The sequence below is a fragment of the Pituophis catenifer genome, unplaced genomic scaffold (genome assembly GCF_029215685.1).
Source record: "Pituophis catenifer annectens isolate HBS135680 unplaced genomic scaffold, rPitCat1.0.hap2 SCAF_18, whole genome shotgun sequence".
Taxonomy (NCBI): Eukaryota; Metazoa; Chordata; class Lepidosauria; order Squamata; family Colubridae; genus Pituophis; species Pituophis catenifer.
The window spans coordinates 1,068,614-1,092,627 of record NW_027256898.1 but is presented as its reverse complement, the minus strand read 5'-3'; the positions used below and the strand labels follow the sequence as shown (position 1 = coordinate 1,092,627).

General features: G+C 45.6%; 1 protein-coding gene across 1 annotated transcript in view; it reads right to left on the bottom strand.

The window, feature by feature from the left end:
- CAMTA1 (calmodulin binding transcription activator 1) overlaps window positions 1-24,014 on the bottom strand; it is a 293,220-nt gene that overhangs the window by 173,172 nt on the left and 96,034 nt on the right. The window contains exon 4 of the mRNA XM_070956332.1: window positions 13,175-13,310. Within this exon, the coding sequence (XP_070812433.1) occupies window positions 13,175-13,310 (136 nt within the window). The remainder of the gene's footprint in view (window positions 1-13,174; window positions 13,311-24,014) is intronic.

Below are 24,014 nucleotides of genomic sequence, written 5' to 3'. Positions count from 1 at the left end.
GGAGACGGAGGAGGAGGAGAAGGAGGAGGTGAAGAGGAAGGAGGAGGAGGAAGAGGAAGAGGAAGAGGAAGAGAAGGAGGGGGAGAGGAAGGAAGAGGAGGAGGAGGAAGAGGGGAAGGGGGAGGAGGAGAAGGGGAAGGAGGAAGAGGAAAAGGAGGAGGACGGGGGGATGGAGAAGGAGGAAGAGAAGGAGGGGAAGGGGAAGGAGGAGGGGAAGGAAAATGAAGAGGAGGAGGAGGAATGGGGATGAGGAGATGGAGGAGACGGAGGAGGAGGAGAAGGAGGAGGTGAAGAGGAAGGAGGAGGAGGAAGAGGAAGAGGAAGAGAAGGAGGGGAAGGAGAAGGAGAAGGAGAAGGAGAAGGAGGAGGAGGAGGAAGAGGAGGAGGGGGAGGGGGAGGGGAAGGAAGAGGAGGAGGAAGTGGGGAAGGGGAGGAGGAGGAGGAAAGGGAAGGAGGAGGAGGAGGAGGAGGAAGAGGAGGAAGGGGGAGGGGGAGGAGGAGGAAGAGAAGGAGGGGAAGGGAAGGAAGAGGATGAGGAAGAGGGGAAGGGGGAGGAGGAGGAAGAGGAAGAGGAAAAGGAGGAGGGGAAATGGAAGGAGGAGGAAAAGGAAGGGGAAGGAGGACGAGGAGGAGGAGAAGGAGAAAGAAATTGTGATTATACCTACCCTCAAAAAATGCAGGGAGGAGGAGGAGAAAGAGGAGGAGGAGGAATAGCAGTAATAATAATATTCTCCTATTTTGAGATTCTAAGAAGGCGGAAAAAGGTTTGTCAGATTCACGGAAGGATAAAAACTGTGTTGGGAGTCTTCCTTTATTTTTCTTTTCTTTTTCTTTTTCTTTTCCAACGTAGTTTGGCCCAGAAGTCTCCCAGCATCAAAGGAAGGGCTAAGAACCTGCAGCTCCCAATTTAGCTGCAAATGAGCGCATTAAACCCAGCTCTCCAGACGCTCGTCCTGGAAAGCAAGGCATGGAGACTAAACAAAAGAACCAAAGCAGCAGGAAGAGCTCCGACCGAGCAGGCGGGAGAGAAAAGGCTGGGAGAAGCCCGCTCGTTTTATGAATGAGGTGGAGCCTCCAGGACGACTTCGGAGAGCTGGTGGGAAGAAAAGAGAGGAGAAAACCCACCAAGGGGGAGGATCAAAGCAACCTTGTACGTCCTGTGTTTGTCTGGGTTTTGGCAAATTAAGAAGACTGCAGAATAATCCTTGGAGGTCATCTAGTCCAACCCCCTGCTCAGGCAGGAAACATTATTACACCATTTCAAAGACGCGTTTGTCTTATTAAAAGCATCCAGTGATGGAGCATCCACAACTTCTGGTGGCCAGCTGTTCCACTGGTTAATTGTCCTCACTGTCAGGAAGTTTCTCCTTAGTTCCAGGTTGCTTCTCTCCTTGATGAGTTTCCATCCGTTGCTTCTTGTCCTGCCTTCTTTGGTGCTTTGGAGAACAGGTTGAGCCCCTCTTCTTTGGGGCAGCCCCTCAAAAGTGGGAAGGCACTGCTATCATGGCACCCCTAGGAGGAGGAAGAGAAGGAGAAGTCCTTCCTCCTTTTCTTCCTCCTCCTTCTCCTTCCCCTCCTTCTCTTCCTCTTCCTCTTCCTCCTAGACACGGCAAGCAGAGCTGAGGGATTATGGTCCCTGGCCGTGGCCCATCTCCAAGGCAAATCGTACAGAAGGTTCAAGAACCCATTTTGGGCAAATTCTTCTCCAAAGCACCAAAGAAGGCAGGACAAGAAGCAACGGGTGGAAACTCATCAAGGAGAGAAGCATCCTAGAATTAAGGAGGAATTTCCTGACAGTGAGGACAATTAGCCAGTGGAACTGCTGGCCACCTGAAGTGCTCCATCACTGGAAGCTTTTAAGAAGAAACTGGACAGCCATTTATCTGGGATAGCATACGATAGAATTTCCTGCTTGAACAAAAGGTTGGACTAGAAGATCTCCAAGGTCTCGTCCAACCCTATGATTCTGAGATAGATAGATAAGATGCAGGACAGACAGGCAGACGAAGGGAAGGGAAGAGGAAGGAAGGAAGGAAGGAAGGAAGGAAGGAAGGAAGGAAGGAAGGAAGGAAGGAAGGAAGGACAGCTTGCCTCCAGAAGTTATGGGTGCTCCATCACTGGAGATTTTCAAGAAGAGATTGGACATCCATTTGTCTGGGATATTATAGGCTCTCCTATTCAAGAAGCGATTGGACTAGATGATTTCCAAGGTCCTTTCCAATTCTTTCTTTTCTTTCTTTCTTTCTTTCTTTCTTTCTTTCTTTCTTTCTTTCTTTATTTATTTATTTATTTATTTATTTATTTATTTTCTTTCTCTGTCTATCTATCTATCCCTACATACCCTATCCATCCATCCATCCATCCATCCATCCATCCATCCATGTCTGTCTGTCTCATCTATCTAAACTATCTATCTATCTATCTATCTATCTATCTATCTATCTATCTATCTATCTATCTATCTATCATCTATCATCTATCTATCCCTACATATCCTATCCATCCATCCATCCATCCATCTGCCTGTCTGTCTCATCTATCTAAACTATCTATCTATCTATCTATCTATCTATCTATCTATCTATCTATCTATCCCTACATATCCTATACATCCATCAATTCATCCATCCATCCATCCATCCATGTCTGTCTGTCTCATCTATCTAAACTATCTATCTATCTATCTATCTATCTATCTATCTATCTATCTATCTATCTATCTATCTATCTATCTATCTAAACTATCTATCTATCTATCTATCTATCTATCTATCTATCTATCTATCCCTACATATCCTATCCATCCATCAATCCATCCATCCATCCATCCATCCATCCATCCATCCATCCATCCATCCATCCATGTCTGTCTGTCTGTCTCATCTATCTAAACACTCTCTCTCCCTCTCTCTCTCCCCCTCTCCCTCTCTCTCTCTTCGAAAATTTCTCTCTATCTAAGAACCGGGTTATTATGGCACCAGTAGGATGTGGAACGATGGAAGAACTGGGCCCCAGCAGCCTTTTCATCCGTGACGTTGAGCTCCATTTGGGGGCCACGGAAATGAGTAGCTCGCAGTTGCTCCGAACACGGGCAGCCAAGACAGCGGAGGCAGCTTACAAGCCCCAGAAGCTCCCCGAAAAGAATTAGCCAGGCATGGAGAATGAAGATGCGTATACGCTGCGCCCCTTCCTCTTGGAGGGAAATGCAAAACCGGGCAGGTAGGAGAGGCCAGGAGATCAAAGAAAGAGGCTCCCAAAGTCAAGGTCACCCTAGTTTGCAAAGACGGACCGCCGGGTTTTAATTTGGAAATTAAATTTAATTTTTTGACTGCAAAAAACAAGGGGGGGGGGGCTGAGCAACCCTCTGGCTGGGCCGTAACTCAGCCATGCCAGGCTCCCAAAAAACAAGGGGGGGGGGGTCCCTGAAACCCCTCTCCCACCGGCTCCCTATTGTATTTCCCCTGCTCCCTTTTCATGAAAATAATTTTCGGCTTTGCAAATCCATCACCGTAGCGTTCCTTACCGTTAAACGCTTCCTAATTAATCTGCGCCACGATTAATAATTCAATGTTTGTTGATCGGCCCTGCCGGATGAGAAGGAAGGGGAGGGGGGAGGCCTCCGTGGGTCCGGCGTGGGGAAGTGGGGGGGGCATTGGAAGGAGGGGAGGGAGGGATTAGGGCCCCAATGGAACACACACACACACACACACACAAACACAAGCGTGCTTGTGGCTTGCCGGACCTTCGAGGTAGACCAGGTTTTTTTTTTAAAAAAAAAAAACCACAGTCGAGCAGGCTAATTCAGGTAGTTCTCGGTTTACGACCACAAATGGACCCCGCCCCCCTTCAAATTTCCGTGGATAAGCGAGACCGTGGTTAAGTGAGTTTGGCTCCATTTCAGGGACCTTTCCCTGCAGTTGTTAAGGCCGTTGAGTGAACCTGGCCTCCCCTTTGCTTGTCGGAAGAGACGCCGCGGCCGTCATAAGTACAAGTCAGTGGCCCAGCGTCTGAATTTTGATCACGTGACCATGGTGGGGGGGAGGCTGCAACAGTCGTTAAGTGTGAAACACGGTCCTAAGTCACTTTTTATGGCCCCGTTGTAACTTTGGACAGTTACTAAAGGAATGGTTATAAATCAAGGATTATCTGTATAACAGTGGAAAGGAAAGAAGGCATCATTTTAAGGTCACAATAATACCCTAAAATTGTACTTAATATTGATAGAAAGTTTATTTTTTCTCTCTCTCTCTTCTTTCTTTCCCATAGAATCGGGGTTTCTTAAAGTTTCTTTTGCTCCCACTTTTAAAAATTACAAAAGGAAATCACACACACACACACAAAGCGTTAGTTTGCATAGGTTATATTGATCAATATTTACTGTATTAAAATTTAAAATTGATGCATTCGCTGCTGTTGCTGCTTCTCACAATTGTTTGATGGGATTTTAATATTGTATTATTCTTCAACGCGGGCTGGCAAATAATTTTGATTTCGCAGGCGCCGGAGGAATTGGGGGGTGGGAGTGGGAGCCCCCGGGGGTCCCCGGGCCAGACTTTAAGAAACACCAGCTCTACATTATTTAGATGAAAGGATGCGAACGACACACACTTGTATCCTATAAATATCGTTCCCCTGAAATAATAACGACGACAAAGAAAGCCTGTTTTTTTCCCCCTGTAAGCCGTCCCCTCCCCAATTAAAAGGTGCAAAGGTTACATCAGCACTAAGAGAAACTTGGCAGCCCAAAAAATTAAGGCATTAATAGGTTTGCGGCAGGCATATTAGAGCTGCAGAAATAAACAAAGGAAGGGGGAGGATGAGAAAGTGGGGATGCCATGAGAGAGAGAGAGAAAGAGAGAAAGAGAGAGAGAGAGAGAGGGAGAGAGAGAGAGATGCATCTATACATCATTAAGGGACCCAAAAATGTGGATTTTTTTTCTCCAGGAAATGGTTCAGTGGCAACTGTTATGCGGAGAACTTTTTCTCTGAGATAGATAGGTAAGTAGTTGGAGAGAGAGAGGGAGGGTGGGAGAAAGAGAGAGATTGATAAAGCAAGAGAGACAGATTAGATGATAGATAGATAGATAGATAGATAGATAGATAGATAGATAGATAGATAATAAATAGAGAGAGAAAGAAAGAAAGAAAGAAAGAAAGAAAGAAAGAAAGAAGGAAAGAAAGATGCATGGATGGATGGATGGGAGAAAGAGAAAGAGATAGATAGATAGATAGATAGATAGATAGATAGATAGATAGATAGATAGATAGACAGACGAAGAGGCAGACACAGAGACTGAGAAAGAGACAGACAGAGAGATGGAGAGATAGAGAATTAGACAGATAAGATTAGAGATAGATTACATAGATGACAGACAGACAGATAGATACAAACAGAGGCAGAGCGAGAGAGAGCGAGATGGAGAGATAGACAAATAAAGAGATTAGAGATAGCTAGAAATAGAGAGATATAAATGAGACAGATGATAGACAGACACGTTGATTGATAGACATAGAAAGATAGATAGCTATAGAGACAAAAAGAGAGACAGCCAGACAGACAGACAGAGATAGAGAGATGGAGAGAGAGAGAGAACTAAAGCCAGATGGAGACAGACAGACAGATGGAGGTAGAGAGATGGAGAGAGAGAGAAATACACAAAAAGAGAGAGAGAAAGAGAGAGATAGAAAGAGTCAGAAATAACCTAAACTATGGACAGACTGTCAGTATTTTTAGCAAGCCAAAGTTTTGCTAGTGCTTTCCTAAGAAAAGATAACGAGTTGTATTATTTATACAACCGGAAACATTTGTTAGATGTAAAATGAAAAGCACCTTATTTATTCGAGAAAGTTAAAAAGACCAGCCTGGATTCCCCACACACACACACACACACACACCCTTCTGCCTTATTCTTGTCCCGTTAATAATTTCCTTAAAATATTGGTTGAGGAATTGGGGAGCCAGGTGAAAACCCCTTCCCCATGCTGGGTGCTTCCCAAGGAGAAAAGAAATCCATTTAATATCCGATCCGCAACTTTAAAGATGGATCTGCCGGAGAAACGCTTTAAATTTACGAGGCCCAACTTAGCCATAAAATCTACAGAGGGGCCTGAGTTGGAAAATTATTTACAGATTGGTACAGGTAATTATCACCTTGTTTGACACCTTAAGAAAATCCTGAAAAGAAAAAAGAAAAAAAAACCCAGGAGGTTAAGGCAGGTTGTCCCTGTCTTACGACCACAACTGAGCCCAAGATTTCCTGTCGCTAAGCGAAATGTTTGTTAGGTGAATTTTGTCCCGTTTTACAACCTTTCTTGCCTCCGTTGTTAAGTGAATCTGGCTTTGCCCGTTGACGTTGCTTCTCAAAAGGTAACTTGGGCACTGACTCGTTTTTATGACGGTTGCAGCGTTCCCTTCTGGCTAGTCAATGGGGAAGCCAGATTCACTTAACAACCATGTGACAAGATAGGTCGCAAAACTCGCTTAACAAGCATCTCTCTTAGCGACGGGAAACCTCCATTGCGGTCGTCAGTCGAGGACCCCCTGTAAACTATCCGAGGTCACCAACATCTTCATCATCTTTTTTTTTTCCCGGACATATTCGAAAAGGTATTCTAAATATCTTGAGACGGGCATTAAAGGGAATTAAAAATGCCAGGAGAGATGGTTACGCAAAAAATAAATTAAAGCCGCTTCCTGAAATATTATGCAAGCTAAACACTTTTTTGGGGGGGGAGAAGCTTAAAAAAAAATATTATTATTATTTTTTTTCCCCCAGCAGATGTTTCCTCTCCGCTGCCTGATCCTTCGGGTGACATGCAGAAGACACCAAATATATATATATATATATATATATATATATATATATATATATATATATATATATATATATATATATATATATATATATATATATATATATATATATATATTGTTTGAAAGGAAAGACAGGGAGGGTTGCAGAATCGTTACTGCAGCAAAATGCATCCCCAAAGCGATGGGGAAAATTTTTTTTCTCCGTTTTCTCCTGCTTATCGCTGCAGAAACAATGATATTTCGTAATGCAAGGCTTCCTCCGGTTTTTTATTCTGCCTTAGAAGCAGTAAATCAATTTTGATGATCTTAGAGACAGGGCGGGTCTTCGAACTCACTCTCAAATTGGGCCCCAAATTCCCGTTGCCCCCTCCCTCCCGTTTTTTATCTATCCAATTACACTCCTTCAACACCACCACCCCCTTTGAGGTTTATTCATTCATTCACTGGGTCTCTGGCTTGAGGGGGGAGCGGGGTTGGACTAGATGACCTCGAAGGTCATTCTGTTATTCTGCAATCCCAGATCGACGAATGGCTTGCTGCCAGAAGTTGTGGCTGCTTCATCGGTGGAGGTGTTTAAGAAGAGACTGGACCAGTCACTGGTCTGAGATTGTATAGGTTCTCCTGCTTGAGCAGGGGGTTGGACTAGATGACCTCCGAGGTCCCTTCCAGATCTATTCTGATTGATTTGATTTGATTGATTGATTGATTGATTGATTGATTGATTGAAATGGTCTAGGGTCTGCTACTTGAGCATAGGGTTGGAGTAGAAGACCTACAAGGTCTCTTCCAGATCTATTCTGATTGATTGATTGATTGATTGATAGATTGATTGATTGATTATGGTCTGGGGTCTCCTTCTTAAGCTGAGGGCTGGACTAGAAGACCTCCAAGGTCCCTCCCAACTCTTGTTATTCTATAATCCCAAATCACTTAATGAACGGAGCGGCTTGCCTCCAGAGATTGTAGGAGCTCCATCACGAAGAAGACAGCTGGATACCCAGAATGGTATGAGGTCTCCTGCTTGAGCGGGGGGTTGGACTAGATGACCTCTGAGGTCCCTTCCAACTCTGCTATTTTTTTTTTTTTAAACACGGCTATCGCTAGGCTTTTAATCAACCCAAAAGGTTCTTTCTTTTTTCTTCCACTGTTTTGGGGGGTTTTTTTTAAGAAAAAATCTGCTCGCAAAAGTCAGGATCCCTTTTCCATCTCTTGTTCCATCTCTCTTTTCCATTTTTTTCTGTCGAGCTCGCTTGCAACCTGTTTCCAGAGCAATTCAAAATGGACCAACTCTTCTTCCCCCTTCTCGGTGGATTTACTGTCTCTCTTACTAAGTGTCAAGTAGCTCCATCTGTTTTGCAGGTCATAAAGAAAGAGAGCCATCTTGTCTCAGAGAACAAGCCTGGAGTTAGGATTTTTTATCGTTCAGAATCCCCGAATAATAGAAGAACAGAGGGACCTTGGAGGTCTTCTAGTCCAACCCCCTGCTCAGACAGGAGACCCTATACCAATCCAGACAAATGGTTGTCCAATCTCTTCTTTAAAACCTCCGGTGTTGGAGCATTCACAACTTCTGGAGGCAAGGAGTTCCACTGGTTAATTGTTCTCTCTGTTAGGAAGAATACAGAATAGAGAATAACAAGAGTTGGAAGGGACAAAGTAAACGCAAAACTCACTTAACAAATGTCTCACTTAACCACAGAAGCGTCGGGCTCCATCGTGGTCATAGGTTGAGGACGGGAGCCGCGGTTGAATTTTCTACCCCGCCACTCTGTCCGTCGACAAATTATTTTTTTTTTAAAACGAATCATGTTTTCTTCGGTTACTTTTTCCTTTTGTCCCGCAAGAAAAAACAAGAAACAGATTCGGATTAAGAGAGTTGGAAGGGACCTTGAAGGTCATTTAGTCCAACCCTCCTCCGCCCAAGCAGGACACTGTACAGAATAGCCGTCCGGTCTCTTCTTGAAAGTTTCAAGTTCTTTGAAAGAAAGAAAAGAAGAAGAGATGGATATTTCTTCCGCATCCCCCAGCCCTGAACAACAAGGGGAGCCCACTCCCCATTCAAGGACATCATTCCTGTTTATTTATAGACATTTTTTACTCTCCTGGAAAAAAAAAAAACACAAAAAAAAAAACAGAAAAGCAGACCTATTAACTAAACCAACCAGCTGTAAATTTAGGCCGGCTCTCTACCTCTATTTATTAGTTGAATTTTTTTTTTTTTTAATTATGGCAAATTGATTATGAGCACATCACCAGGGATGCTTACTAATTAGAAGTTTAAGGAGGGGGATGATGGATTTGGGGGAAGTCTGGGATGACTTCCACCAAGAGATATAAAAATAATAATAATAATAATAATAAATACAGTCGGGCCGGGCAAATTCTCACGGCTCAGGCATCCCTAATTTTATTTTATATATATATATAAAATAATATATATATATTAATTTCCAAATCCTGGAACTGCAAAAGCTTTGAGTCCGCCCCGATTAACAGGAATCCTAATTAAACTGCTTGAAACGATCGTTCGGCCTTGGATTGAACCAGCGGTGGGTTTCCAATATTTTTATTACCGGTTCCCCTCGCAACATGCCTTTCGCGCATGCGATCTCGAACCTGGCTCCTGGGTTTCATTTTTTTCCCCATTTTTCTTTTTCCCCTAACCTCCCGTGGAACCTGCTTTTCTATAATTTAAGCCCATTATTTGGTGCCCTGGTGCCTGCCTGTCTTGCAAAGGTAGTCCATAGCCAGGAGAACTAGCTTTATTGTTACTGTAAGGTTACACAAACCTTCATCTCCCACTACGGCCTCCCCTTTACAGCCTATGAAACTAGGGAGGGTCCCTTCTGACATGCTTCTCGCGCCCCTTTTCCTTCTGGAGGCTTAGCTGCCTGTTATTTCACTATTATCTAGTCTGCGTCTCTTCCTCCTGTCTCCCAAGGTCTTCCCACTATAGTATTTCTGCCCCCTCACCTTTGTAGTCCAAGAAACTAGGGAGGGTCCCTTCTGAGATGCTTCCCATGCCCCTTTTTCCTTCTGAGGGCTTGGCTGCCTCTTATCTGACGGATGTATAGTCTGCATCTCTTCCTCCTATCTCTCAAGGTCTTTCCCACAGACCATTGCAATATTTCTGCCCCCCTCCTCTTTACAGCCACAGAAACTAGGGAGGGTCCCTTCCGAGATGCTTTCCATGCTCCTTTTTGCTTCTGAGGGTTCAGCTGCCTTTTATCTGATTATTTGTCTAGTCTACATCTCTTCCTCCTGTCTCCCAAGGCCATTCCCACTGATCATTAAAAGAGCAGAACTTTGCAAATCTTGAAGTCCATCACCTCCCCCCTCCACTTTTGCAGCCAAGGAAACTAGGGAGGGTCCCTTCTGATTCCCACTCCTTTTTCTCTCGGGGGCTCAGCTGCCTCTGATCTGATTATTGTCTAGTCTGTGTCTCTTCCGCCTGTCTCCTGAGGTCCTTCCCATGGACCATGACAATATTTCTGCCCCCTGCTCTTTACAGGCCAAGAAACTGGGGAGGGTCCCTTCTGAGATGCTTCACACGCCCCTTTTCCTTCTGAGGGCTCAGCTGCCTCTTATCTGATTATTGCCTAGTCTGTGTCTCTTCCTCCTGTCTCTCAAGGCCTTTCCCACAGACCATTACAACATTTCTGCCCCCTCTTCTTTACAGCCAAAAAAACTGGGGAGGGTTCCTTCTTAGATGCTTGCTTCCCACACCCGTTTTTCCTTCTCAGCTGCCTCTTATCTGACCGATGTCTAATCTGTTTCTCTTCCTCCTATCTCCCAAGTTCATCCTCACATACCATCACAGTTCTGGAATAAGAGAGAGGAGAGCGGATGCAGGATTTCGCTTCCCAATTCGTGCGAATTGGGAAAATTTTAAAATTTAAATTCCGTTGAAAATTAAATTTCCTGCCGCTGAACTGCATTTTATTGGATTCACCGAGACATCGATTCACTTAGCGTGAGAGCCAGGCATGCGTTTCCCACCAACAGGTGTTAAAAACAATATTCCGGTAGGTCTAAGGACGCTTTCCTCTCCCCCACCAAAAAACACACACCACTTCTTTCCGCAATGTGCCCCTTCAAAGGCCGAGAGATGTTCTCCGAGTCCTCAGCTACCTCTCACAGAGCTCTGCCAGCATCACGCAAAATTGTGTTTTCTTGCTGGCCTGATCTCTGCAGCATGGACACCTCCAGGGGGGAATTGTCGTGCTCAGGTGGCGTCGCCACCAACTCGGCTCCGACAAAACCTTCTTCTGGAGCATAATTCGCACTTGGTTCTTTCTAAAGTTGGTGCATCACTTTTCTGTAATAACAGAGAGAGAGAGAGACACACACACACGGAGGCAACGTCTAATAGCCGCAATTGCACTCCGTGTTCCCAATCATGTACCAGACATGGCCTGCGCAGGGAGCCTTGTACCGTTGCATGCGCTATTAATTAGCTTAATTGCACCTCACGGTTTCCCCCCCCTCCCGCCTCGCCCCCCCCCCACATTCAAAAGCACGCAGGCCCGCACGGCTGTGACCCGTTAACACCACACCGTGTGCGTAAACCAGGTGAATGGCTAAATGGTTGGAGAAGAAGGCAGGAGCAGATTTTTTTTTTCTTCTCTGTCATTTTGACTGGGGGGGGGGGTGTGGGGGGGAAATAAACCCCTCCTCTTAAGAAAGCTGCAAATGTTCTAAATAACTGTGCGGGGGGGGCGGAGGGATTTGCAGGTATTTCATGCCACAGATGCTGACCCAGACTTCACACGTGTCCTGTTTTTCCGTGTTTAAGACTAGAATAGGATCACAGAGTTGGGAGGGACCTTGGAGATCTTCTAGACCAACCCCCTGCTCAAGGAGGAGACCCCAGTCCATTTCAGACAAATGGTCGTCCACTCTCTTCTCTAAAACCTCCAGGGTTGTAGCATTCACAACTCTTTTGACCCCCTTCTCTGCAGAAAACGTGAAGTGCCAGACACTTCCGCTGTTTCTCCTGGGTTAGGAGAACCCAGAGAGGTCCAAGCGAGGCCTTCAAAGGCCAGGAGAACACGGCTGGGTCCGATGGGGCACCTTTAACCAGGATATAAGGAGGACAAGTGAGGCCCAGAGGTCCAGATCCACCAGGAAGCAGAGAAATTAGACCGAGCGCTCTCTCCAACCCTTGCCAATTCAGCAGCCACCTTATTTCTCACGGTCTTTCCAGGAAGGTAGGTTGTGTGGTTGCATCGTTCCCCATAGCAAAAAAAAAAAAAAGCAGGGATCCCTATTGTCAATTAACCTGGGCATCCTTTGCACAACCTTTTCCAAAATGCTCAGCGTTTGTGCAGATGTCTCTAAAGACCACGAAACATTAATCCTATCAACTCCAATGTCCGGCACCCCATTCTCGTTCTTTTAACAAGGATTTTCCGTCTTGGTGTGACATATTTTATCAACACAACACATCGCTTACAGAAGAAACGACGACAACAACTCCTGCAGACCTATATGGAGGGACGTTTTAGGCTTCCTTTTTGTGTGTGTCTGTGTGTGTTTAAGGTGGCTTTTCATTATTTTTTTTTTCCATTGTCAAAACCGTGCAGCCGAAAAAGAGAGAGACGAGATCAATCAAAACCGAGAGAGAGAGAGAGCGTCTCTAGCTAAGGAGGAATCGTACGCAGAAAATAAAATATATATATATATTTTTGCAATACATTGCATCCCGCAGGCCAAAATCGTTTGGGGTTTTTTTTTAAGCGCTCAGACATAACTCTGTTACTTAAATCCCACAGAAAAATACCTGGTTGGTTTGTGACTTTTTCCCGGCCTGGAAATATCATTTGCAATGACAATAGTTTCTTAATAAAAGACCCTCCATCGTTCCGATTTTTTCTTTCTTTCTTTCCTATCTGCTAAGCAAACGGTTTTAAAATGATTTGCCACGAAAGCTAAAAGTTGCATAACGCACAGGGAGAAATCCACCAGAAGCGGAATTGAGAAAACACCGAGCTAAGAGATCTATTGATAGACAACAACAACAACAACAAAAAAAGAGCCATTTCCATATTTTGGATCCTGTTATAGCTTCACCAACGACATAAGCAAATAAATAAAACCAGAGAATTTTCTCCCAATCTCACACGGATATATAGGCCTTTCCTTCCCACCATACAAAGCAACATCACAAGAAGACGGTCAGGAGAACCAAGGGAAGTCACAAAGAGGAGATCCTTCTCCTCAAAGGATCAGGGGGGACCTGGAGAAGACAGTCAGGAAAACCAGGGAGAGGCACAGAGATTGGAGACCTTCCCCCATGCCACAGGATCAAAGAAGTCAAGCATGAAAAGTTCTGGAGATGTTTTCAGCCAAGCCACCTACCTCCACGCCTTGAACTTTCAGCTTCATGTGGTCTTCCCTTGTAGTCTTCCCGTCTTTCCGTTTCTTCCAGCAATATCCATCTTTGCGGTATTTCACCTTCTTCCTGTTGTAGAGGATCATAGAGCCATTTTGGGGCCTGCGAGACAAAAGAGGAGGACAAGGTTATTAGGGGGCTGCAAGGTAAGGATTAACAGAATGACGGAGTTGGAAAGGACTTTTGGAGGCCTTCTGGTCCAACCCCCTGCTCAAGCAGGCCATCTCAATCTACCAATCAGAATAAGAGCTGGAAGGGACCTTGGAGGTCTTCTAGTCCTACCCCCTTCTCAAGCAGACCTTAGACCATGTTAGACAAAAAGAGCCGTCCAATTTCTTCTTAGCCACGAAGACTATCGCCCCAAATGCTACGAAAACCCCAACAACCCATCATGGAAGTTGACCCACCAACCTGCAGGAGATGAGAGATTCTGGCCTCCTCTGCAAAGGGGTGGCAGGACAATGGATATTGCAAAGCTTTTATCTCCTGGTTTTAATGGCCCATCTTGCAGAACTTCACTCAGAAAACTTTGTGTCTAATGGATGAAAGACTTGGTTGAAGCCAAGGCATAAAATGGCTTCCATACAGACATGCTCCCTTTGTCTCCCGAGACTTCAGACCACCTGTTTCTTTTTCCCAAGACTTCTGAGAACAGGCAAAGAGCAGAAGACTTCCTGTTGGTCACAGAAAGGCTCAGTCAGGAGCCACAGCTGCACAACATTTCCAGATAATGCAAGATCAGCCCAGATCCCACCTCTGCTCTATAGAGACCTCTCTGCAACCAACTATGGAAGCTTCTCAGTGGTTTAGAACATGGCATCTCCAACCTTGGCTTGTGGACTTCCACTCCCAGAGTTCCTCAGCCAGCAAATCAAAGCTGGTTGAGGAATTCTGGGTGTTGAAGTCCACCAGTCTTAAAGTTGCCCAGGTTGGAGACCCCTGGTTTAGAACATGGCATCTCCCATCCTGGCCACTTTTAAGACTGGTGGACTTCAACTCCCAGAATCCCTCAGCCAGTAGCCAAGTTTGAAGACCCCTGGTTTAGAGTAAAACTGACCTAACTCCATGGAACTGCCCCATTGGCTCACACATTCCTTCAGCCAATTAGGAAGACCTAACGCATTTTCTAATTGGCTTGCCAAAATTTTAAATTTGCACGATGCAACCCATTTCAGTGAATTGAGGGAAAGGGCCAGCCCCCTTTTTCTCCCCCTAAACTCTCCCTCCCCTTTTACGATCCGGAATATTCTGTTTTTCACTTGGAGAGAGAGAGAGAGAGAGAGAGAGAGAGAGAGAGAGAGAGAGAGAGGGAGAGAGAGAGAGAGGGAGAGAGAGAGGAGGCTAATAATAGAGGGGATTTAGGTTTGGTCTACTGATGAAGGCTAGAACCAGGGAGCCTGGGAGTTCTAGTCCCGTCTTAGGCCTGAAAACTGGCTAAGGGACCTTGGAGGTCTTCTAGCCCAACCCTCAGCTCAAGGAGACCCTCAACCATTCCAGACAAATGGCTGTCCAGTGTCTTCTTGAAAAGCTCCAGTGATGGAGCACCCACAACTTCTGAAGGCAAATTGTTCCATCCGTCCATCCGTCCATCCATCCATCCTTCCTTATCTCCATCCAACCATCCATCCTTCCCTACCACCATCCATCCATCCTTCCCTACCTCCATCCATCCATCCTTCCCTACCTCCATCCATCCCCACCTCCATCCATCCATCCTTCCCCACCTCCATCCATCCATCCATCTTTCCCTACCTCCATCCATCCATCCATCTTTCCCTACCTCCATCCATCCATCCTTCCCTACCTCCATCCATTCATCCTTCCCTACCTCCATCCATCCATCTTTCCCTACCTCCATCCATCCATCCTTCCCTACCTCCATCCATTCATCCTTCCCTACCTCCATCCATCCATCCTTCCCTACCTCCATCCATCCATCTTTCCCTACCTCCATCCATTCATCCTTCCCTACCTCCATCCATCCATCCTTCCCTACTTCCATCCATCCATCTTTCCCTACCTCCATCCATCCATCCTTCCCTACCTCCATCCACCCATCCATCCTTCCCCACCTCCATCCATCCATCCTTCCCTACCTCCATCCATCCATCCATCCTTCCCCACCTCCATCCATCCATCCTTCCCCACCTCCATCCATCCATCCTTCCCTACCTACCTCCATCCATCCATCCTTCCCTACCTCCATCCATCCATCCATCCTTCCCCACCTCCATCCATTCATCCTTCCCTACCTCCATCCATTCATCCTTCCCTACCTCCATCCATCCATCCATCCTACCCCACCTCCATCCATCCATCCATCCCTACCTCCATCCATCCATCCTTCCCTACCTCTATCCATCCATCCATCCATCCCTACCTCCATCTGTCATGTATCTTATCTATCTCAGAATCATAGACCTGGAAGGGAGCTTGGAGGTCTTCTAGTCCAACCCTCAGCTGAAGCAGGAGATGTCAACCAGACAAATGGCTGTCCAGTCTCTTCTTGAAAACCTCCAGTGATGGATCACTCACACTTCTAGTGGCAAGCTGTTCCACTGGTTAATTGTTCTCAATGTCAGGGAATTTCTCCTTAATTCTAGGCTACTTCTCTCCTTGATTAATTTCCATCCATTGCTTCTTCTCCTGCCTTCGGATGCTTTGGAGGCTGAGCCCCTCTTCTCAGGGACCGCCTCTCAAATATTAGAAGATGCTATGATATCACCCCTTGTCCTTCTCTTCACGAAACTAGCCATCCCCATTTCCTGCAATCGTTCTTTCTATGTTTTATCCTCCAGTCCCTTCATCCTCTTTGTTGCTCTTCTCTGCACTCTTTCTAGAGTCTCAATATCTTTTTTTTTATATATCGCGGCGACCAAAATGGGATGCAACCTTCCAAGCGTAGCCTTGCCAAGGCCTTATAAAGCGGTACTGACACGTCGAATGATTGTGATACTATCCCTTCGTCGATGCGGGATAAACTCTCGATTTTTCATCCCCCCCTTTTTTTCCCCCCTGACTGCCTTCCATGCCGACTTCCTCGGCTCCTTAAATGCGACTCGACGTCTTTTCCTTTCGGAAAATGCACTTTTTGGCACCGCCGGATGAGAGAAAATGTGGCACCACCATTTGTCCAATAAAGCAGCTGTCACTATTCATTTGAAACTGGGTGATATGAACCCCCCGCCCTCCTTCTCTCCCCCCCTCCACCTGATGGCTTTACCCTTACCGGGAAATTGATATCAAGGAAAAACCTGACAATATTTGTGCGATATTTTGGAAAGAGGAAGGGAGCGGGGTGCCCAACCTTTCCCCGGTTCTCCATAACCCCCCCCCCTTAAATTCGCTCCGAAGCGTTGATACTTCATCCTCCAACAGCAGCCATGAAGATGGTTACAAAAATTTATAGAAGTACATTAGTCACAGTAATTTGGCTGTGGAGCACCAAGAACCGAAAGAAATACAACAACATTAGCAGCGGTTGCAGCCATAAACAACTTGGGAACGAAAAGCTGGAGTTGGCAGCCTTCGAACCCGTAAATCCTTCGCAAGATGTGGAAGAGAAGCAAAGGAAGATTTGGGGGAGGGGGAGCCCAGGATCCCCCACCCCGCTCCCCGCTTTCTCTCTTTTCCCGTCCTTTTCCCACAACACTGTCCAATTATGTCCTCAGACTGTATCACTCTTCTTCTTCTCCTCAACCTTCCGAGTACCTATCTCTTCCCACTTATAGCTATCACCATGTAGCTTCGGTCTTTACAATTTACGTTGTTTTGTTTCCTAGTACTTTGATCTGATTGCTTATTAGTAACCTATGACTATCGCTAAGTGTTGCATCTTATGTTTCTTGAGGAATATATTTTATTTTTTCTTTATGTACACTGAGAGCGTAGGCACCAAAGGCAAATTCCTTGGGTGTCCAATCACACTTGGCCAATAAAAAAGTCTATTCTATTCTGTTCTGTTCTGTTCTGTTCTGTTCTGTTCTGTTCTGTTCTGTTCTGTTCTGTTCTGTTCTATTCTATCCTATCCTACCCTACCCTACCCTACCCTACCCTACCCTATTCTACTCTACTCTACTGTACTCCACTCCACTCCACTCCACTCCATCTACTCTGTTCTGTTCTGTTCTGTTCTACTCTACTCTACTCTACTCTACTCTACTCTACTGTACTCCACTCCACTCCACTCCACTCCACTCCATCTACTCTGTTCTGTTCTGTTCTGTTCTACTCTACTCTACTCTACTCTACTCTACTCTACTCTACTCTACTCCACTCTACTCTATTTCTTTTCATTTCTATTTCTATTCTATTCTAATTCTTTCTATTCTATTCTATTCTATTCTATTCTATTCTATTCTATTCTATTCTATTCTATTCTATTCTATTCTATTCCATTCCATTCCATTCCATTCCATTCCATTCTTTCTAATTCTATTATATTGTTCCGCTCCATTATTTCTTATTCTATTCTATTCTATTCTATTCTATTCTATTCTATTCTATTCTATTCTATTCTATTCTATTCTATTCTTATTTCCCAACAACACTTCCTCTCCTTCTCCTCTTTCCCTTCCCTCCCTTCTTCTATCCTTTTCTACTTTCTTCTTTCCTCCTCTCCTTCCCCTTCTCTCCTTCTTCTTCCTTTCCCCCACTCCTCTTCCTCCCTTTCTAACCCTCTCTCCTACTCTTATTTCCCCTTCTTTTCTTCCTCTCCTTTCCCCTTTCTTCTATCCCTCTCTTTCCTTTCTCCCCTAGGACTAGATGACCTCCCAGCTCTGTTATTCTGTTCTCTCCCCCAAATCAAGCTTCCGAACCTCTCCAAATCATTCTCCAAAATAAAAACCAGCCAGCCAGGTTCAGATCTGTGACTGGTCAGTTCTCAACCAACAAATCTCTCCGATAGGCAATATTTCCTGATTTATCCGTTATCAAATAATAGCGCTTCCCCGTGGAGACCTCCTTAAACGCGATTATGTTGGATTCTTTCTCTTTTTACGGCTCGGTGGCCTTTGAAAACGGCTCCCTTGTCTCTCCGGCTGGCCGATTTGAGGCCTCGGGGAAAGACGGATTTCGGAGGCGATGCGGTTTTTCCTGCGCTGGGCAGGTATGAAATTTAAGAGGCCTATCTCCCGTCTTCCATTCATCACCCGGGCTGTCAAACGGCATCAGCGTTGGGAAAACGCCGGCTCTTTCCGACATCCGACAAGGGGCGTCCTCGAACCCGGGATCAGCGGGGGATTGTGCGAATGCGGCGAGGGCACGTTTCGAATCTTTGACAGGGAAAAAAAGTTCAGATGTTGCAGCTGTTCCGACAGAGGGTCATTCGGGAGGGGGGGTTGGGCTAGATGACCTCTGAGGTCCCTTCCAGTCCTAGGATTCTACATTCTACTCCAGGGGTCTCCAAACTTGGCAGCGTCAAGCCTTGTGAACTTCAAACTCCCAGAATTCCTCAGTCTGGAATGATAAAGGGCCCAACCCCCTTCTGCTTGAGCAGGGGGTTGGGCTGGATGACCTCCGAGGTCCCTTCCAACACTGTTATTCTGTGTCGTTTGTCCTCAATATACGACCACAATGGAGACCAAAATTTCCACGTCTGAGCAAGACCGTTGTTTAGTGAGCTTTGTCCCATTTTACGACCTCTCTTGCCTCCGCTGTTAAGTGAATCACTGCGGTTGTTGAGTTCGTCACCCGGTTGTTAAGCGAATCGGGCTTCCCAAGTTGACTTTGGTTGTCAGAAAGCTTCAAAAAGGGGAATCGCGGGACCAAAAGGGGACACGGCGACCGTCATAAATACGAATCAGTTAGCGACGGTCATAAGTGTGGGAAAAAAATGGTCCCAAGTCTTCTTTTTTTTTCCCCAGTGCTGTTGTAACTCTGAACGGTTACTAAACGAAACAGTTGTAAGTCGAGAACTACCTTTAAAATGACTTGTGTTGTTTGGTTTTTTTTTTTTTTTTTTTTTTTTTGCTCCGAGAAATATTTTATTTTAGGCTGAATTCCCTGTTTTTTCTGTGTTCTTCTTCAAACTGCACGTCCTCTTTGCCAAAATTGAGAGGCCCGTTAAATCCGATCCCCGAGCAAACACATCCATAAATAACACCCAGGGTGGAAAGGCGATGTTCCCCCGACTATTTTTTGCACTTCTCTTCGAGTTTCTTGGGTCAGGAGATAATTCCATCGGAGTGCAAAAGGGCACACTTAATGGAAAAGGTTCAGGAGCCATGTCCATTGTCCCGAGCCGACGTCGTAACCCCACGGCTGCTATGCAGGGAGGGCTTACTCCACGGAGGAATAAACGAGAAAGAGATTGCTCTGAGCTAGTGAAGCCCAGACCTCTTAAAAGAGCCCTAAAATTCATTCTTACTCAGTTCTCCCATAAAAGGAGTCCTCCGCTTAACAAAAGTTCGTTTAGTGACCGTTTGAAGTTACAACGGCGCTAAAAAAAAGGGTGCCCTTTTTCACACTTAGGGATCAGACTTCACGGGCCTCTCGATTTTGGCAAGTTTGAAGAAGACACGAAAAAAAAAAAACCCAGGGAATTCAGCCTTAAATAAAATATTTCTCAGAGCAAAAAGAAAAAGAAGATCGTTCTCATTTTAAAGTAGTTCTCGACTTACAACCTTGTGGCAATGACGTTGGTAGATGAACGGAAGAGGTGCTATCAAGGGAACGAGCAGATAAGAGACAACATAGCCAGCAGTGGGTTTCACATTTTGTAACCACCGGTTCACCCCGTGTGCGCTCGCTCGCTTCACGTGCGTGCACCTTCCCCACAATCACCCAGACGTCCATACATGTGCTTTGCTCATGCGAGTGCCTTCCACGCATGTGCCCAGCCTCAAAAATTGCCTAAATAGGACGGCATAGAGTCGGGGCAGGTGGGAAGGCCCATCCGCGATTTTCACTACCAATTCACCCGAACTAGCTGTATACCACCTCTGGCCTAATAAGCAAAGAAAGAAACCCTCCCTAGTTTTTCGGCTGAGATGGAGGAAATTTGTACTTTCAGGCTTGCGAGATTCTTGTGGTAGCACGTGGGAGATAGGGGGAAAGAGACACAGCCATGTGGAATAGGCAGAAAAGAAACAGCGTAACTCACAACTGCATAACGGGCAAAGAAAGTAGTTCAGAAGGGACCATCCCTAGTTTCTCAGGCTCTAAAGGAGACGGCGGGAGAACTGTATTTTCAGACTTACAAGGTTCTTGTTGTAGTATGTGGTAGAATAGGGAAAAGAGACACAGCCATGGGAACAGGCAGATAAGAGTGTAACTCATAGCAGGCAAAGAAAGTAGCTCAGAAGGGACCCTCCCTAGTTTCTCAGGTTGTAAAGGAGACAGTGGGAGAATTGTATTTTCAGACTTGCAAGGTTCTTGTAGTAAGTGGGAAAGACTTTGGGGGAGCAGGAAAAAAGACACAACCAAGGCAATGGTCAGTTAGCTGAGCCCACAGCTGCATAATGGGTGGAGAAAGAGACCCTCCCTAGTTTCTCAGGCTGTAAAAGAGACCGTGGGAAAATTGTATTTTCAGACTTGCAAGATTCTTGACGGGCTAGGTGACAAGGATCTTGGGAGATGATAAAAAGAGACCCAGCCAAGGGAATCATCAGATAACAGTCAGCTGATCCCACAGCTGCATAATGGATGGAGAAAGAGACTCAGAAAGGACCCTCCCTAGTTTCTCAGGCTGTAAAGGAGACAGTGGGAGAATTGTATTTTCACATTTGCAAGGTTCTTGTAGTAAGTGGGAAAGACCTTGGGACACCAGGGAAAAAGACACAACCAAGGGAATAGTCAGATAACAGTCAGCTGAGCCCGCAGCTGCATAATGGATGGAGAAAGAGACTCATAAGGGACCCTCCCTAGTTTCTCAGGCTGTAAAGGAGATCGTGGGAGAATTGTACTTTCAGACTTGCAAGATTTGCTTTAACGTCGTTTTACAATAAAGCAAAATTAACTCAACCAAGAGGATGTCGAGGCAGCCTTAATGCTCCCACCTTGATTTTCTTTTTTTAAAAGGTCATTGTTCCTTTGTTGAAATTCACCTCTTTCTCCAAAATAGCGGGCACGCCGTTGGTCATTCGGCCCCCGAACTAGCCCCCGCCATAAATTACGAGCCCTTTTGAGCGCCGAGACTATGATATTCACCTAATCGCATTACTGCAATATTAATAAGCCTGTTTAGTGCATCCAGTTTTCTTCTAAATTGTCACATAAAAATTTGGTAAATGTCAGGCGTATAATTTAATCGGGAACTCGGGCTACGCAGTAAATATTGAGACAGTAATGGAAACTCCAAGTTTTCTAGAGCTAAGGAGTAAGGTCAAGCAAATTCCATCTGTGAGGAGGCCCAGTTTTCTAAAATCAATCTTTTATTGTTCCGCCCTTCGGAGTTGCCTGCAGAAAAGAATGGATCTGGGAATGACTCAGTCTGGCTAAAAGTTGGCTGGGGAAAGGAAGAACTTCCAAGGTGAATGGGCCAAGGTCAATGGGTCAAAGTCAACTTCTGGAGGCAAGTTGTTCCACTGATTAATTGTTCTCACTGTCAGGAAATTACTCCTTCATTCTAGGCTGCTTCTCTCCTTGGTTAGTTTCCACCCATTGCTTCTTGTCCTGCGAGAACGAGGTTTTTACGACGAGAACGGACAGCCATTTGTCCAAAACTGTCTTCTGCTTGAGCAAGGGGTTGGATTAGAAGACCTCCAAGGTCCCCTCCTATTCTGGTACACGGTTAAATTAATAGTGATGTTAACCAGGGGTTGGAGCAGAAGCGAGGGTCCATGCTTAGAAATTGAGAATTCTGCGAGTAACCCCTTGCCAGCTGTTGGGAATAGTCTCTTCTGTCAAAGTCAGGGTGTATTTAAGATGTTCTTTTCGGGCTGAGCCGATATGCAAAACACATTTCAGGCTCCAAAGCAAACGTCCACCTCTAGAGCTTCGGCATAAATCTGACAAGAAGCTGAAAATAATAATTTTTACAGAAGCCGCTCGGCGGACGGCAGAAGCATCTGTTACAAGCCAGGATGGCATCTCAGGTGCCGAGTTGCCCTCGTCCTGCGGATGGTGTGAATTATGTAATTAAGGAGGAGGAAGAAGAGGAGGAGGAGGAGGATTGTGGGGGTCCTTGGTGTTCTCTGAGCAGGATTGTTTTCTTGTAGACGTTTCATGACCCAACTTAGTAACATCATCAGTGCTAAAAGAGAGTGGGGTTTGCAGAGAGAAAGAGTGGGGGGGGAGAGGAAGAAGGAAGGAGAAGAAATGAAGGGGAGGAAGAAGAAAAGAGGAGGAGCACAGGAAGAGGAAGAAGGAAGGGAAAGAAATGAAGGGGAGGAAGAGGAGGAGGAGGAGGAGAAAAGGGAGAAGGAGAAGAGGGAGGAGAAGAAGGAGAGAGGAGGAAGAGGAGGAGGACTGCGGGGGTCCTTGGTGTTCTCTGAGCTGGGTTGTTTTCTTGTAGACGTTTCATGACCCAACTAGGGAACATGATCAGTGCTAGAAGGAAGTAGGGTTTGCTCCCTTTTTGTATAGCTGGATAACAAAATGTCTGCAAAGAAAAAATCCAAGCTCAGAGACCACCAGCGGCCTCACATCCCAAATTATTGGTGAAAAAGGCAGCGAGTTTCAACCGAGGCCTAAAACCTCTTCTCACCTTGGATGGTTTAAACAGGCTAAAATTCTGGGTTGTTTTTTTTTCTTTTGAACCCGAGGAGAATGGAGGACTTATCCGTCTTTTTAATTGTAGCAGGCAAGCAGAGGTGATTGGATTTGCTGCCAGTTGAATGATTGCATCACCTTTTTTTTTTTCAATTGACTGGTGACTTGATTAAATTTAATTAAACATGCAGATTACCAGAAAAAAAATCCTTCTTTTTTTGAAGGAGGGGAGAAAAAAATATATAACCCAAAAGAGGTTTAATATGATTTAGAACTGATTCCAATTTTAAATATTTCCTTTTGCATTCCTGATTAAAGGAGCAGGCTCCTCCACCTCCTCCTCCTCTTCCTTCTCTTCCTCTTCTCCCTCTTCCCCCTCCTTTTCTTCCTCCTCTTCTTCCTTTTCTTCTTTTCCTCCTCCTCCTCTTCCTCTTTTCTCCTCCTCTTCCTCTTCTTCTTCCTCTCCTCTTCCTCTTCCTTCTCATGCACCTCCTCCTCTTCCTTTTCCTCTTTTCCTCCTCTTCCTCCTCTTCTTCTTCTTCCTTTTCTTCCTCCTCTTCCTTTTCTTCTTTTCTCCTCCTCTTCCTCTTCCTCTCCTCGTCCTCTTCTCCCTTATCCTCCTCCCTCTCTTCCTCTTCCTTCTCATGCACCTCCTCCTCTTCCTTTTCTTCTTTTCCTCCTCCTCCTCTTCCTCTTCTTCCTCTTCCTTCTCTTCCTCCTCCTCTTCCTCTTCTTCCTCTTTCTTCTCTTCCTCATCCGCTTCCTCTTCTTCCTCTTTCTTCTCATCCTCTTCCTTCTCATGCTCCTTCTCTTCCTCCTCCTTTTCTTCCTCATCATCTTCCTCCTCCTCTTCCTTCTCCTCCTCTTCCTCTTCCTCCTCCTCCTTCCTCTTCCTCCTCCTCCTGTCCTTTGAGAATTAAGGCAGAGTTTTAAAGAGGCGTGGACTTCATCTCCCAAAATTCCCCAGCCAGCCACGTCGATCAAGCCATCACTCTCCCTCCAGCCAGACCCTGAGCATCCAGCAGCTCACAACTTGTGGCAACACAACTCCAGGCCATCCATCACTTCTGGGCTCTGTGTTGGTTTTTCGGAACAAGCCCTTGCCTTTTAGCCTTGAGATACGGCCTGAGTTTTGGCCTCGGTGGGAAAGGAGGG